The sequence below is a fragment of the Acartia tonsa genome, chromosome 5, assembly GCF_053477335.1.
Source record: "Acartia tonsa isolate MP-2025a chromosome 5, ASM5347733v1, whole genome shotgun sequence".
In the NCBI taxonomy this organism is placed as follows: Eukaryota; Metazoa; Arthropoda; class Copepoda; order Calanoida; family Acartiidae; genus Acartia; species Acartia tonsa.
This window is the reverse complement of record NC_137264.1, coordinates 13,652,703-13,669,705: the sequence shown is the minus strand read 5'-3', so window position 1 is coordinate 13,669,705 and position 17,003 is coordinate 13,652,703. Positions and strand designations below refer to the sequence as shown.

The following is a 17,003-nucleotide window of genomic DNA, read 5'->3' as shown; positions in this document are numbered from 1 at the left end:
TATTATAAACTTTTGGGACTAGTGAAATAAACAACACTCCCTCACTCCCTGGTATGTATAAAATGTTTACCTTAAAATTCTGTATAGAAGGGTTGGATCTCTATGAGCGTATGGGCCTAAGGCCTTCAACATTGGATATACAATGGTCCTGAAAAAGAATATTCTATTATATAAAGATGTAAGGTTGTTTGAAGCTTAAGATCTTAGACATGGCTGATTCGAATGGGTTGTTCTTTTTAGAAAAGCTTTGTAAATGTATCAGGGTGGTTAGAGGCTATACAGATATACGTGAATAAAAAAATCTCCCAAACTTAAACAAGTTTGCAAAAGAAATTTTAACAAGTAATTAATTTTCTTTAAAAAGAACTCTTAACTGTACTACATTATCAATAAAATTAAACAGTTCACTTTTTTCAGTAAATGTAATCTATATAAGTCACAAACAAAATATTTTCATTATTAAAGGTATTTTAAAGTATGTAGAAGGTAACTTTTAAGAAAGAATATTGACGTGGTTGAGATATTGAGAGTCAAGCCGTCTAATGGACAGATAGACATGCAATTGTTTTATAGTAGCTAAGTTTTAATTTATCGATTTTTTATAATGGGAAAATTTATCTAACTAATAAAAATTATATTTCTGAATTATAAAAATGATAGAAATACAATATTGATTTAATATCTTTAATCTCGAATAATTTTAAATTTTTTAACTATTATTATTCATATAGAATTTAAATGTCTTATTATAATACAAAACAATATATTTGTTACTAGCAAATGTGCCCCTAACATCCACAGACTTAAACCTAAAAACCATCCTAAAAAGACTTATAAGCTTGACTATTGGGGAGAACTTATTTCTGTAGTTATGGAAAATCTTAAAATTCAGAGAAAAAACCTTTACATTTTTATATAATAGGATATTTATATTAACCATCACAAGTTCTCTATAGATAACCTAACAAACGAATCTTTAGACTTATAGAACAGTTTCACAATCTAAAAAAAAAATCTTACCGCAGTTCCTTGAGCGTATTCGCAAGCGGCGGATGGACAGCGGCGGGCAGATGTTCATACTTCCGCATCTTTACTCGGCTGGTTAGTCCGTTGTACTGAAAAAATATTTCTATAAAACTCTTATTAACAATACTATTATACAATATAATTAAAAAGCAACTTAGTAATAAAAAAAATCAGAAATAAATGTATATAAAAAGAATTTAACCTTAACATGACCTAGCCCTATATATTAGTAAACAAATTAAAAAGTACCCGCACCTCAATTTTTCATAATTTACTCAACAGGAGCACTTTTAGGGAAAGTGTCGGAAGGATGGACCAGGGATAAGGGATGGGAAACGTAAGAAAATATTATTCCAGGCCTATTTTCCAACTAGGCCTAATAAACCAGTTTCGGGATGACGCAGTAGTTAGATTTTAAAACTATGAACAATGATGAAATAGCTATTATATGAATGCAAAGAAAAAAAGTATAGAATAGAATTCAGGTAGTTGATTCCACCTAGCATAGAATGTAATAAAAACTTTTCAAAGAACCAATATGTTAGTGGCTTTAAGTAGAATCCCGTTAAGATGGTCATTACTTCGCCAACCCCCCCCCCCCCATTTAAAAAAAAGTTTTTTTGAGATGGTTAAATCTGAGTACTTTAAAACATTTTAAGGGGGGATCTACTTCACCCCAAAATTTGTATATAGAAATAAACACCGCTTTAGCCCCCCAGCTTTAATACATAAATTAAGTAGAATTGAATAAGTACATGGGTAACATTCTATCAACTAATTGTTCCATAGCATACATATAAATTAAGAATTTTTTAAAAATTAATTTTACGTTAAAAATTAACAGAAAAGTTCTATTAAGTGTGCAATAATTTTTACCAAAATTAATGAAATTTTTTTTTTACAAAACACAGTACACTTTTATTTACATATTGAACTAGTTTTGTATTTGTAATCATTTAGGTGTGTTATCAATTCCACATGAAACATACCTAACTTTTAAATTGTCTAAAGACATGAGTTTTTCACATTGCACATTGGGGCAAATCAACCAAAAAGGGGATTTAATTATTTAGTACCCTTAAAGTTCATCTACATTTTTGTAGGTAATTTAACAACAAACAAATTTGCTTTTATGTTTTTTTTCTGTCATTTGAAAGGAACATGGAGATAAAGGTCATTTTATGAAGGTAGATAGAAAATTACCAGATTAACCCCTCCCGAAAATAGCCCCCCCTTACCCTATCTATCTATCCATCAATCTATACATCTATCTATCCATATATCTATCCATATATCTATCCATCTATCTATCCATCTATCAATCCATCTATCTATCCATCTATCTATCCATCTATCTATCCATCTATCTATCCATCTATCTATCCATCTATCTATCCATCTATCTATCCATCTATCTATCCATCTATCTATCCATCTATCTATCCATCTATCTATCCATCTATCTATCCATCTATCTATCCATCTATCTATCCATCTATCTATCCATCTATCTATCCATCTATCTATCCATCTATCTATCCATCTATCTATCCATCTATCTATCCATCTATCTATCCATCTATCTATCCATCTATCTATCCATCTATCTATCCATCTATCTATCCATCTATCTATCCATCTATCTATCCATCTATCTATCCATCTATCTATCCATCTATCTATCCATCTATCTATCCATCTATCTATCCATCTATCTATCCATCTGTCTATCCATCTATATATCGATCCATCTATCTATCCATCAACTATTCATCTCTTTATCCATTAACTATCAATTTATCCATCCATCAATCTATCCCTCTATCTATCTATCCATCTATCCATCTGATTATCCATTTACTTATCCATCTATCTATCCATATATCTATTCATCTATCTATTCATCTATCTATCCATCTATCTATCCATCAACTATCTTGAATTTCGTGTTTAAAATGTCTAATTAGAGGTTTTGGTTATCAGAGCAATATGAGAATTTTTTAGTAGCGCAGCTACCCTATCACTAGCTTTTTGGGCCCTTTAAAGTATAACTATGTCAATTGTAGTCCGATTTTAGTGTTCAAAGTGTCAAATTTGGGGCCATGGAATTCATTTCAGTAGGAGGGGAGGGTATGGTGTAAATGGGGGTGGATGGGGATCCTTATTTTAGCAAGCTACAAGTTTCACTTTATTTTTATGTTTAATAAATCCATTATAAATGTGGGCATGATTAACATAAATTTTTATTAACTAATATCTATATTTATAATGATATTATGATTCTTGTTTACTGTTTATATGTATACTAGCGGCTTCGCCCCTAGCCTCTAGGGGATTTGCCCCAAGAGGTAATTAAACAAGGATGACAACATCAATGAAAGAAGCAAAGCTCTGAAATGGAAGGACAAACGAACATTAACACTTGTGAAGTGTCAGAACTGAATATTAATGCATGTCTATACAAAATTGTAATTAAAACTGATTAAATACATGTTACTGTTTGAGGACATACTGACGTTTTTAGGACTTGATTATAGAGATGCTTCGCTTATAACATTACACCTTATTGAAATAAGAATCAGTATTAAAAAAATCAGATGAATAGGATATTTTTAACATTCAAAACAATTATTTGTTGTCAAAAAAGTAAAAATCAGCTTGTTATAAATGGATGTACGGACTTTCTGGTAACGATTATAGAGTTGCTGTGCTTTCTAAGTTGTACCTAACTGTTGTAGAAATCAGCATGAAAAGTTTGAGATCGATAGGACAATTCTAGCCTGTTTAAGTTAAGTAAAAGAGCTAACTGTACCAGACGTACGGACGGACCGACCCTAATTATAGAAATATGAAAAAAAATTTGGGGGTTTTTATTTTTGAAAAAGAGCTTTAAACAACCACAGGACCAGTAGATATATTCCCTGAAGAGTAGAATTCAATCAATTTAGTGGTTAGCGAGATCTTAAGGGATGGGCGGACAGACAAACAGAAATCAAGCTACTTTGTATTATATATTAACACCTAGGGATCTAAGGAACAAAACAATAACCGATTAACATGTACATCCCCAATATTGATACATATTTAATAAATACATATTTAATTAATTATATTACAAAATTATTTGTCTGTAGATGACAATTAGTGGTTGAAAAGTTTTGACACTCATCTTAATGAACCAACCAATAAAAAATCAATTAAATTTCCTGAAGTTCTTATGCTAACGAATATAAAAACGTTATTATAAAACTTTGAAGTTTGGGGACTAGTGTAATTAACAGTCCCCTCCCTTTCTAAATAAAACTGCTGAGGTTAAACATGAATACCATGTAACTACATAATTTAAAATCAAAGCATTACCAATATACAGACAGATAGACTACTAGCTAATTCCAATTTAGAATGATTATAAGAACCTCACGTTATTTGCATATTAACTACCTTTCCGCAGTGAGGTAGGGGACATTGGGCTGTTTATAACACTAGTCCCCAAAGTTTTACAGTTGTGTGTTCAAACGTTTTAACTACTAACTTTAATCTACACAAGGGGTAATTTTGTGTATTATCATTGGGGATGTACAACAATTTATTGACCTTTGTCTTATCCCTTTAGATCCCTGATATTTGTAATAATCTATAGAAACGATTATTCAGTTACATTAAAACATCAAACATAAAAAGGTTTAGATTTAGGTTTAGCTCCCCCCCCCCCCTTCCTCCCGTCTCCATCATTTAGTGCAATAAAACTTGAAAATATTAATTCAAAGTCTAATCAAATAAATATTTCTTATAACTATGTTTTTGCGTCTTTTATCTATATGTATTACATCTTTCATTTTGACTTTAAAAGCGCATTTAAAAGATTTTCCTAACAAAGTTTTCGTGCACCCAGCCTCAGAAAACACGCTAAAAACCCCTACGGGGGCGCGGGGGGGTAAATGAAACCAGTACTGGCGATTAAAATATGTCTTTGGGTAATCAAATATCGTTTTTTTAGCCGGCGACACCCGGCGAAAACATGTTTTCTCTTACTGTCTACTTAAATGTTGATTAAAAAACAAACAAAAATAAACTAAAATCTTGACTTCAACTATAATTATTTAGGACTAATTTCTTCAATTTGTGTTTTTTTCTTTTATACTGTCAAAATATATGTAATGCATGACTCATCAGAAGTTATTTTGTCTAATTACGTCAATTCTAAGAGATTTTATAATACTTTTAAAATTGTTGGTGAAACACAAAAAGTATGCCTTTTTCTGTAAGAAAATTTTTGCATTTCTTGACTTCCATGCATTAGAATGCTTACTTAAAAAGCGTATTTTTATGATTCCTTTAAAATCTGATGTACATTGGGTATGATAATACTCATAGATTTGGGGGTGGTGAATTGTTGCCCCTTGTTGCCCCTATGTGCATTGTTCTTAAGTATAAAATGTTGAATCCTACTAGTTTTCAAAAAACGATCTCTCTGTTTATGTTTTGCTATATGAACATTTATTAATGTGTAGATTTAATAATTAGTTGATGTGATTGAACGTCATATATATTGTTGTCATTTTGATCGCAGAAAATTTCCATTGTTGTCATTCTAATAGCAGAAATTTACGTTTGCTTGAATTAAGGGGGGGGGGGGGGGGGGTTTAATGCAACCATCTCGTAATCAATGTATAAATGGCACTTAGAATTCGAATTTAAATCTCAAATTTTGCATGAGTAATCCTTGGTAGGTCTTTTTTCCCTAAATCGAACAAAAAATTGAAAAAGTAACGGCTGGCAGCTGGCGGCTCAGCCGTTTTTTGCCTATTTTCAGGATAAATTCATCATTAATTACGTAGCAATCAACTTTTTAAAACATATTTTTGGTTTAATTCATGTTAAATGATAGCAATAACCATTTTTAAAATTTCTAGTACCAGCTGCTAAACTGCTAGAACCGGCTGAAAACGGCTGGGAGCTGCCAAGAGTATGAAGAGTTGATAGGGCATGTGACATGTCTATGGGTAGGTTTTTATGGTTGCTGAGCTCAAAAATGCTACCAAAAATAGTGGCAGCCCATCCATATGGCAGCTGGGTAACAGCTGCAGCTCAGCTAGTAGCAGCCAAGAGTAGAATGGGTAGATAGGGCTTGTGACATGTCTAGGGGTGTGTTTTCATGAGTGCTGAGCTCAAAAATACTACCAAAAAAAGTGGCCGCCCATCCATATTGCAGCTGGGTAACAGCTAAGATTAGCAGTAAGCCGTTATTTAAGACTCATTGACTATTGGGACTATTGAAGGATAACCAAATATTGAATTTTTCAGTATAAATACACTATTGTCATTTTATATTATTAATAACAACACCTTATCAATGTATTGTTTTAGTTGTTAAATGGCTGAAATTGGCTGGGAACAGTTACCAACAGATAAAAGTAAACGTTTAAGACATAGCTTGTAATGTGTCAAAGAGGTGTAAGTTTTTATAGGTGCCAAGCTAATTAATACTCCCAAAAATAGAAAAGCCCATCCACATGGCAGCATGGTAAGGGCTGCTGCTCAGCTGTAGCTGTTACCCAGCTGCCATATACACAGGCCCGAACTTTTATTGGTAGTATATTAGAGCTCAACACCCATAAAAACCTACCCCTAGACACGTTACATGCTATATACTTTTGGCTATTGATAACTGTTCTCAGCCGTTTTTTGGTAGTTTTCAGCTCTTGAAACAGTGAAATCTAGTAATTAAAAAGAGTTATTAGTAATATATCCATGAAAAAAAAGGTAAAATGTTAATTGGGAGAAGTTTAACTCCACTCAAAAAACAGCTGAGCTGTGGCCATTACCCAGCTGCCATATATGTAGAAGGGACGGCACTAATTTTTGTAGTATTTTTGTGCTCAGCGCTCATTAAAACCTACCCCTAGACACATCAGAAGCCCTATCTACTCATCTACTTTTGGCCGCTCCCAGCTGAGCTGCAGCTGTTACCCAGCTGGCATATGGATGGGCGGCCACTATTTTTGGTAGTATTTTTAAGCTAAGCAACCATAAAAACCTACTTCTAGAGACGTCACAAGCCCCATCTACTCATTCTACTATTGGCCCCTCCTAGCTGAGCTGTAGCTGTTACCCAACTGCCATGTGGATGGGCCGTCACTATTTTTGGTAGTATTTTGAGCTCAGCACTCCGAAAAACCTACCCCTAGACACATCACAAGTCCTATCTACTTATTCTACTCTTGGCCGCTCCAAGGTGAGCTGCGGTCGTTACCCAGCTGCCATATGGATGGGCGGCAACTATTTTTGGTAGTATTTTTGATCTCAGCGCCCCTAAAAACCTATCCCTAGACACATCAAAAGCCCTATCTACTCATTCTACTCTTGGCCGCTCCCAGCTGAGCTGCGGCCATTACCCAGCTGAAATATGGTTGGGCGGCTACTATTTTTTGTAGTAGTATTGAGCTCAGCACCCCTAAAAACCTACCCCTAGACACGTCACAAGCCCTCTCTACTCATTCTACTCTTGTCCACTCCCAGCTGAGCTGCAGCTGTTACCCAGCTGCCATATGGATGGGCCGCCACTATTTTTGGTAGCATTTTTGAGCTCAGCACCCCTAAAAACCTACCCCTAGACATGTCACTAGCTCTATCTACTCATTCTACTCTTGGCCGCTCCAAGGTGAGCTGCAGCTGTTACGCAGCTGTCATATGGATGGGCGGCCACTATTTTTGGTAGTATTTTTGAGCTTAGCACCCATAAAAACCTACCCCTAGACACATCACTAGCCCTATCTACACATTCTACTCTTGGCCGCTCCCAGCTCAGCAGCGGCCGTTACCCAGCTGCCATATGATTGAGCTGCCACTATTTTTGGTAGTATTTTTGAGCTCAGCACCCATAAAAACCTACCATTAGACACGTTACAACCCCCTATCTACTCATTTTACTCTTGGCCGCTACCAGCTGAGCTGCAGCTGTTACCCAGCTGCCATTTGGATGGGCTGCCACTATTTTTGGTAGCATTTTTGAGCTCAGCAACCATAAAAACCTACCCCTAGACATGTCACATGCCCTATCAACTCTTCATACTCTTGGCAGCTCCCAGCCGTTTTCAGCCGGTTCTAGCCGTTTAGCAGCTGGTACTAGAAATTTAAAAAATGGTTATTGCTATCATTTAACATGAATTAAACCAAAAATATGTTTTAAAAAGTTGATTCCTACGTAATTAATGATGAATTTGCCCTGAAAATAGGCAAAAAACGGCTAAACGCCTGAGCCGCCAGCCGTTACTTTTCCAATTTTTTGTTCGATTTAGGGAAAATAGACCTACCAAGGATTACTCATGCAAAATTTGAGATCGAAATTCGAATTCTAAGTGCCATTTATACATTAATTACGAGATGGTTGCATTAAACCCCCCCCCCCCCTTTAGCCAATAATGAACTGGCGGAAGGATTTGTTATTAATTAATTGGTTAATGCTAAAAGCAAGTTTCAGGCTATTGGATATTGGCCTACAACCAATAAGGAACTGGAGGAAATTAGTTGATTTTATAGGCAAAAAAGAAAAGTTGCCTAATCACTTTAAAAAGGAGGCTGAGACCTAATTTTCGGTCAGGTTTCCTATCCCTTATCCCTGGGATGGACAGGCAATCAAACTACCATTCCCTTGACATAAAGTAGCTGCGCTACATAGAATCACCTGTATATAGAGTGGCTACAGGGTACAGTGGACCAGCTGACACAGAGCTCTGCTCACCCCAGGCTGAGAGATACAATATTATTATATACCTGTACATAGAGTGGCTCCAGGGTACAGTGGACCAGCTGACACAGGGCTCTGCTCACTCCTGGGAGATCCAATATTATTATATACCTGTACATATAGTGGCTCCAGGGTACAGTGGACCAGCTGACACAGGGCTCTGTTCACTCCTGGGAGATATTATTATATACCTGTACATATAGTGGCTCCAGGGTACAGTGGACCAGCTGACACAGGGCTGTGCTCACTCCTGAGAGACACAATATTATTATATACCTGTACATATAGTGGCTCCAGGGTACAGTGGACCAGCTGGAACAGGGCTCTGCTCACCCCAGGCTGAGAGATAAAATATTATTATATACCTGTACATATAGTGGCTCCAGGGTACAGTGGACCAGCTGACACAGGGCTCTGCTCACCCCAGGCTGAGAGATACAATATTCGCGGGGCAGGGTCACTAACATTTTCTCTGCTAGGTCCCAACTTGACAACTAAAAACAAAACTCACTTAAAGCCAACCAGCTTATACCATCAACAAAATTAATTCGGAAAATATCACGAAACCTATATGTGATTTTCAGCTGTCGTTGGGGGCAACACTTAGTAGAATTGACGACCCTTTTATCTACCCCCCAAATAATATTTTAGGTTTATTTTGCTTGTTGAAATACCTTTTTCCTGAAAGCTCACTAAGTAGCGAAGATTAGCTTTTGGAAATAAAATGCCTTAAAGGAGCAAAGTGATTAAAATAATTTGGATTAAAAAAACCGCTGAACCGATATGGTCCTCCTTTACAGTGAAGCTTCTTGTGGGTCCCAAGATAGTTTTAATCTATTTCATTTCTATAAAAAATGTCTGGGTATGGTTTAAGGCAATATTTTTAACGCTAATCCTATTATATAAAGTAGTAAGCTTTTTTTGTTTGTAGCGAAGGATCTCGCTAACCGCTGAACCGATATGGTTTTCCTTCAGAGTGAAGCTTCTTATAGGTCCAAGGGTGGTTTTAGGCTGTTTAATTTTTATGAAAAAGTCGTTGTAAGGTTTTAAGTAATTTTTCTGCACTTTCATGTCCCTTCTAATATCCCTAGATACTAGAGACGCACCCACTAGTTAAGTTATAAAGTAGACAGAACAAAAAAACACAATGCAAATCAATAATAAACAAAGTTGACAAAGTAATCATAAAGGACTGAATTATGGACTCATTAAATAATTGGAGGGAATTTTCCTCGTATGATGTTGAAATATTATATCTTATGTTATTTGTTTTAAAGCTATACCTTATAGAAAGCTGTCAATAATCCAAACTTTTGATTATTCTCTGCAGGATCTTTCCGGTTCTCTTTCTCCTAAAAATGACAATTTTATCCATACCTAGCCAAGCTGAAACCATTTTTGATAAAAAAAGAGTCAATTTAATTTCAACCAATTCATGTTATATAAATCTCGCTATCCTCTGAATTTTGAAACTATTGAGTTCTATATTTTAGAGTAGCTCCACTTAGGTTACTCGACAGTTTCATGTTTTTTTTTTAATTCTAAGAATTGGATGGTTTTAGGTTATTTTTCAATCCTTTTCCTAGCCCTTTAAATAAGAGCCGCCAGTAATATATACAATACATAAATAAATATAAGTTAAAATATAAAAAAATAAAATTTCATAAAAAAAAAATATGTTTGAATAGGTTAAGTAAAGGTATTTATTTTCTGGGTACTCATAGTCATCCCTTACCTTGGCTTTATCGTCATCATCCTGGCTTTTAGTTGACACTAATGTCATTTTCTTGAGAAAAGCTTTTGCATCCGCAACTTCGGCCTTCCACAAGTCATTGATAGTCTCATCTGTAGGGCTCAACTAGAAAATATGATACATTTAATACTCTCTTTTTTACTAAAATAGTAAGATGTATCATGAATGTATGTTATCACTGTCCAGTCAAAGAGCAAAGGTACAATGGGCTGTTTATTACACTAGTCACCAAAGTTTTATAATAACGTTTCTTGATCGTTGGCTTGACAACTTTAGGGACTACAGTGAATTTTGATTGGTTGTTTCATTAAATTGATTGTTCAAACGTTTTAACCAGAAAAGGGGTTATTTTGTGTATCATAAATTTATGTACATTGTTGTACATCAATTTATCGACCATTGTCTTATCTTTAAATCTCTGCTCTCCAATACAATAAATATTGCATGCACACTGGATTTATTATTACTAAATCTTAAGACAAATTATCATGTACTCTAATCCAGTGAAACTTGTAGCTGGATAAAATAGCGATTCACCTTTCTCCCCTTTTACCCCACCCCTTCCCCTCCTACTGGATGAAATAACTGACCAATAAATGATGTCCATGTTAGCAACCTAAGTCGACGACAATTGTTACCGTGTTATAATATCCACGTATATTCTATATCCATAATTTAAGGTCCTATTTTGTACAGTATATATTTTCTACAGTACATATGGGTATTTCTAGAGTTTTATACTTATTTTAAAAATTTATTCACTTTATGGCTTTTAGAAGCATTTTGGTGGTTATTTGCCCTTGTACTTTTTAAACTAGACTACATTCTAATATATAATACTACTAATATCTATCGGACACAAAAATAAGATTTTGCTCATGTAAAACTCAATATTTGAAATAAAGTATTTTTTCTAGTTTAGGTTGGGTTTTAGGCTATTAATCATGTGAAAAGTTGCCTTTAGCTAAAGGTTAATAAATACAGAATTCTTACCCAAGGATAAACATCTGGTAGGGATAGGACACCATGAACAATTAGGAGAGCTGTTACAGTGTACAGAGATTCAGGAGTAACAGCATCCTCTGTTTTTATCAAAGGGATGGATATTTTTCAAATTGGTAATTTTGAAAAGTAAGTACCTAGGTAGTGTATCAACAACATTTTTAAGAACAGTAATAAACTAGTATTCAGAAAGTTCCATATGTAAAAAATATTAAGCTATTTAGCGGCTACGCCTTTAGGGGCACTTGGAGTGGAAGTGGGAGTCGACATCCGCTGATTTTCAGCTATAGTTTTTTTAGGTAAAAAAAAATTATGCCGTGTCTTTTTTTTCTGGGGGCAAATTCTCTTGGGATGGTGTACAACTTATGCAATAACTTTAGAATTGTTATCTATCGCATCGTATTATAGACAGCTTTCCACGGATATTAAAATAAAAATTATAAGATTAAAACCAGTTTTGTTAGACCCAAGGGCCGAAACCCCAAGGTTAACAAAACTGGTATTATTATTATGATTTTTATTTTACTGTTAGTGGAAAATTGTCTGTAATACAATGATTCAGTAAGGCTTAAAACCGGACTAATCCAGCGGATAATAATCGGTTTCGAATTCATACTGGAAAAATATTTCCATCCCTGTATTATCCGCATAGTAAGAGTACTTGAAGTGAAGCAGTTCTTTCAGAGTGTCCCTGGCACAAATAAAATATATATTTACGTTTCCGTGGAAAACTCTCTACGAAAATAAAAGTTATTTTTTCTTCTAAATGGTTCAAACTGGATCGTATCGAATGGAAATAAATCGTAGTTTAAGATTTGACAAAAAAATATTTACTCAATGTATATTTAATACTTAGGTTGGGTTTAATAAGGTTATTGAGAGCCCTACGGGGGTAAAAAATTTCGTAGTAAAACACAAATGAAAATCTTTAGAAGTTATTAATCGAAATCTTGCAAGTAAACTTGATGTACATTTTTACAGAGAATATAGACTATAATTATTTTTTTCATGCTCCTTATTAATTCCCGAAACCGAAAAACGCAGGTTTTTTTTAAACACCGTGTAAAAGTACAAAAAATATCCCTTTTAATGGAAAAACAACATACCTATCTGAGAGAAATTCATTCAGTAAATCGATGAAGAATTTAAACTGAAATATAACATTAAATTTAATCATTATCTTCCCTTAAAATAGTTATTTATGGCATCGTATTTTAGACAGCTTATTCAAAATTGTCTATAATACGATACTGAACACAGAAAAAAAACTAAATTCACATAAACATTTTTAAAAACATTCTACCTAGATATTTCTTTTTTTTTTTGGGGGGGGGGACTTTTAATATCAGCTTAAACCGACAGCGATATTAATTCGAAAAAATCACGAAACCTGTGCGTGACTTTCAGCTGTCGTTGGGTAGCAACACTTTTTAGAATTGACAACCATTTTATCTGCCCCCAAATATTATTTTAGATTCATTTCTCTTGTTGGCTATACCTTATTCCGGAGAAGAACCTTATTTTGGAGGTAATCAGACATAATTACTTTTAGTTTTCATTTAAAAAGTTTACCTGGCTCGGCTGACGTTCAAATGCCTCCAGAATAATGTCTAGAACCCGGTTAGGATCCAAGTTGAAGTAACCAATCAGAGAGTGGATGCTCTGCAGCACATAGGGAAGCTTTACTTTGTCCAAGTCCTTAAAACAGTAAGAAGTTAGTTCAGTAAAAAAAATATCTCTGAGGCCGGTTATATTAACGTTTATGCATTAACATTCCAACAAATACAGACAACCAACTCTTTGATTGAAGGACCTTAGTTTGGAAGTCCTGACTGTGTATTCTAAAGAGTTGCAACTTTTTGAAACAGGGCATTGCTCTACTCTTACAATAAATGTCGCGCATCTGAGATAGCAGCAGTAAGTAAAACTTTTAACTTCTTTGGTCATGGTGCAGTTTGGGCTTAGATTAAGTTCAGCACAAGGACAGACAGACTGGCCGAGAGATATCGTTCTACTTTGTATTATAGACATATTCTTACCTGATTAAGATCAGTGATAAGTTTGGCATAGCCCTCACTTTCTTCGCGAAATAGGTTGAACTTCTGCTGCTTGTAACTTTAATACATAATAGAAATCAAATAACTCTTATCGTAAAGAATATTAAAAACAAGGATGGCAACATCCATAAGTAGCGAAGCACAAAAATCATAGATGGGAATACGTACAAGTAGATTTAAAGGGTATTTATTTAAAACAAGAATAGATTTATTGGATAAAATAAACACGAAACCTTGTTTTATTTTGTATGATGACGATGGTCAAAGTAAATTACATTAAAGATGCACATAACAATGGGGAAAATTATTATGATCCTGATATCCCAAAAAAGTTGGATAAAAAAAACAAAGATATGAGGAAATATGTAAAACATATAAGAATAGCCAAAAACCTGATAAAAGGCAATCTGGCCGCTATGGTGGTTTTCTTAAAATGACAGAAAATTAAATTTTTATATCCTTAACTTAAAAATTTGGAAAATCGGACCATATACACTGAAGATATGGAGAAAAATGTGAAAAATATAAAAATAGCCTAAAACCTTCTTAAAAGGCAGTCTGGCCGTCATGGTTGTTTTCTTTAAAAGACGGGAAATTTAATTTTGATATCAGTAATTGAAAAAATTTTGAAAATCGGACCATAAACACTGAAAATATGGAGAAAAATGTGAAAAATATAAAAATAGCCTAAAACCTGCTAAAAAGGCAGTCTGGCCTTCATGGTTGTGTCTTTAAACGACGGGAAATTTAATTTTGATATCAGTAATTGAAAAAATTTTGAAAATCGGACCATAAACACTGGAGATATGGAGAAAAATGTGAAAAATATAAAAATAGCCTAAAACCTGCTAAAAAGCGGTCCGACCGCTAATGATGTTTTATAGTCAATTGTGCTCCTTAATGATGGAAATGTTGTCAAAAAATTTCAGCATTCTTTTATAGGAGTTAGTAAATCCCATTTCCCCCATAGCGTTACGGACGGACGGAATTATAGAGTAGCTTCGATACTAATAAAGTTTATATTGAAATTCATTATTTAAATCTGTCTTATCTAAACAATCTAAGTAACTACATATATACCCAAGCAATTTGTTTAAAGATAATTATAGAAAAAATTATCCTGAGGTGTATTCTTAAAAAAAATAGGCTCGCTAATAGCTAGTGAGGCAAAATCGCATAAAAAATCTTCTACAAAAATTAAATAAGATCATAAAAGGGTTATTAACATAAGATTTTGTTTTAGTTTTGTATATTTTTCATGTGATTTGGAGGGTTTTTTACAAAATCAATTTTGCCTCAACACCGAGTAGCGAGCCTAATTTTTTTTAAAGGATCCACCTCTGGTTGAGTATTTTTAAGTTGGAGTTAAAGAATGTTAAAGGGAATCTTAAACAAAATAGCAACGGACAACATATTGTAAGGGTGTTTACAATCTGTAGTCCTCTACCTCCCAAAAATCATTTAAATTCTAATAAAACGTTTATGTACTTACAAAAGTTTGGTCTTTAATTTGATGACGGTGTTGAAAAACTTCTTAGGATTTTTGAGGATTGTTGATTCTCCCAACAGTTCAAGTTCGATTCTTTCCTGAAAATAGTTTCATCAATATAAACACAAAAAATCACATTAACTCTAACATTGAGCAAAAAAGAGCGTCAAATTTTCGCATAATTCCGTAAAGTTAGGTGCAAGCTTCCTGTCTAATAGGTACGACTTGTTAGGTCAAGCTGTCCTTAATTTTGACAATAATAGTATAATTTAACGCATAATTCAGAACAATTTGACCTAATAAACGCATTAGACTGAAGCCTGCAATTATGCTCTTTTTATTCATAATGCAAGTCTATCATACAAGTTGCACTTTAATGAAGTTGTTTGTAAATTGGTATAACTAAAACTAAAATTCTTAAAAATTACCTTAACAAGTTCTTCGGAGAGGTATTTGTTAAGATCCCTTAGGAGAAGGGCCAGTCTTCCTCTTTCATCCTTACTCTCTGCTACCTAAAATATTAATATTTGTTAAGATCCCTCAAGAGAAGGGCCAGTCTTCCTCTTTCATCCTTACTCTCTGCTACCTAAAATATTAATATTTGTTAAGATCCCTCAAGAGAAGGGCCAGTCTTCCTCTTTCATCCTTACTCTCTGCTACCTAAAATATTAATATTTGTTAAGATCCCTCAAGAGAAGGGCCAGTCTTCCTCTTTCATTCTTACTCTCTGCTACCTAAAATATTAATATTTGTTAAGATCCCTCAAGAGAAGGGCCAGTCTTCCTCTTTCATACTTACTCTCTGCTACCTAAAATATTAATATTTGTTAAGATCTCTAAATAGAAGGATAAGTCTTCTAAATTGATGGAAAAGGCAGGGTTAAATATTTTCTAACCGAGTTGAATTTTTTTCAACTATCCCTGTCTATTTCTTGCCCCAATTTAAATTGTTAAAAATATAAAATATTTTGATTCTCTCCCCTTCCCAACATTACATAGCTAATACAACCTAACCTAGCCTAAACTAAAGTAAAAAAAACAATCACAGGAAAATCCAACATAATGATATCTTATTCTCAATTATTATCAAAATAAGAGTGGGGGTTTTGTCTGTTCGACTATGTACTTTGATGGAAACTGCTAAAGTCGAAAAGGAAGGTTTTATTTACAATGACACTAACCTGAGTTTCAATGTCGATAAGAGCTATGACATCCACTACGAGGCTGGCTATTTCAGGTTTCTGGCTGATCAGCTCAGCAAAACATGTCACTACAGCATCACGTTTCACCTATAAATAGGGACAACAAAGTAATCTTCCTTCTATTTATTGTGAATATTTTAAGAAAGGTTTTTACTTTAATTCAAATGTTTTTTTTACCTTCCATAAAAGTGTAGCATTTTTCAAAAACATCTTTATACTTTGGAAGCTAAATAAGATTTTTAACACCCCAGCTACAAACATAGACATGAAAGTAATTATATTTCTATAGAAAATCTCCCAACCATAAAAAACGTACTCCCGAGTTAAAAGGTGCAATAGGACCCAAAAAAACTTAAAACTACCAGAAAATTTTCTCCCTTGGGATATTTGGGGTAACTTTCATCTTAATATCATGTTTTATTATAAAGATAAAAAAGCTAACCTTTCCCTGAACGGCATCGTTGATGATAGAATAGACGAGTTTATCCAAAACCGCGTAGTTGGGGCTACTCAACGCCCGTACATCTCCTTTCAAACATCGTAGCACCCCATCCATACTAAAATACAAATAGTTATCACATAGTTTCATAGTAATAGCATAGTTTCATAGCAAACAAGCCATCAGGATTTAGTGCTGTTTTGTAGTTTTTTGCTATTTTTATATAAAAAAAAACCTATCCTTTTAGAACAAAAACGTGTACACTTTCTAAACCAATAATGTGGTTAGA

The 17,003-nt window shown here is 34.0% G+C and overlaps 2 protein-coding genes across 2 annotated transcripts in view; one reads left to right on the top strand and one right to left on the bottom strand.

The window, feature by feature from the left end:
* The window catches only part of LOC145318814 (polypyrimidine tract-binding protein 2-like), a 148,627-nt gene that overhangs the window by 76,539 nt on the left and 55,085 nt on the right, over window positions 1-17,003 (top strand). The gene's annotated exons all lie outside the window — the stretch shown is intronic.
* tho2 (THO complex subunit 2-like protein) overlaps window positions 1-17,003 on the bottom strand; it is a 47,403-nt gene that overhangs the window by 29,978 nt on the left and 422 nt on the right. The window contains exons 2-15 of the mRNA XM_080160394.1: window positions 16,718-16,832; window positions 16,255-16,362; window positions 15,503-15,586; window positions 15,078-15,172; window positions 13,568-13,643; window positions 13,101-13,226; window positions 12,635-12,678; window positions 12,168-12,219; window positions 11,520-11,612; window positions 10,509-10,631; window positions 10,057-10,125; window positions 9,139-9,267; window positions 1,021-1,115; window positions 71-148 (exon numbers count right to left, since the gene is read on the bottom strand). Coding sequence (XP_080016520.1) covers window positions 71-148; window positions 1,021-1,115; window positions 9,139-9,267; window positions 10,057-10,125; window positions 10,509-10,631; window positions 11,520-11,612; window positions 12,168-12,219; window positions 12,635-12,678; window positions 13,101-13,226; window positions 13,568-13,643; window positions 15,078-15,172; window positions 15,503-15,586; window positions 16,255-16,362; window positions 16,718-16,832 — 1,287 coding nt within the window. The remainder of the gene's footprint in view (window positions 1-70; window positions 149-1,020; window positions 1,116-9,138; window positions 9,268-10,056; window positions 10,126-10,508; window positions 10,632-11,519; window positions 11,613-12,167; window positions 12,220-12,634; window positions 12,679-13,100; window positions 13,227-13,567; window positions 13,644-15,077; window positions 15,173-15,502; window positions 15,587-16,254; window positions 16,363-16,717; window positions 16,833-17,003) is intronic.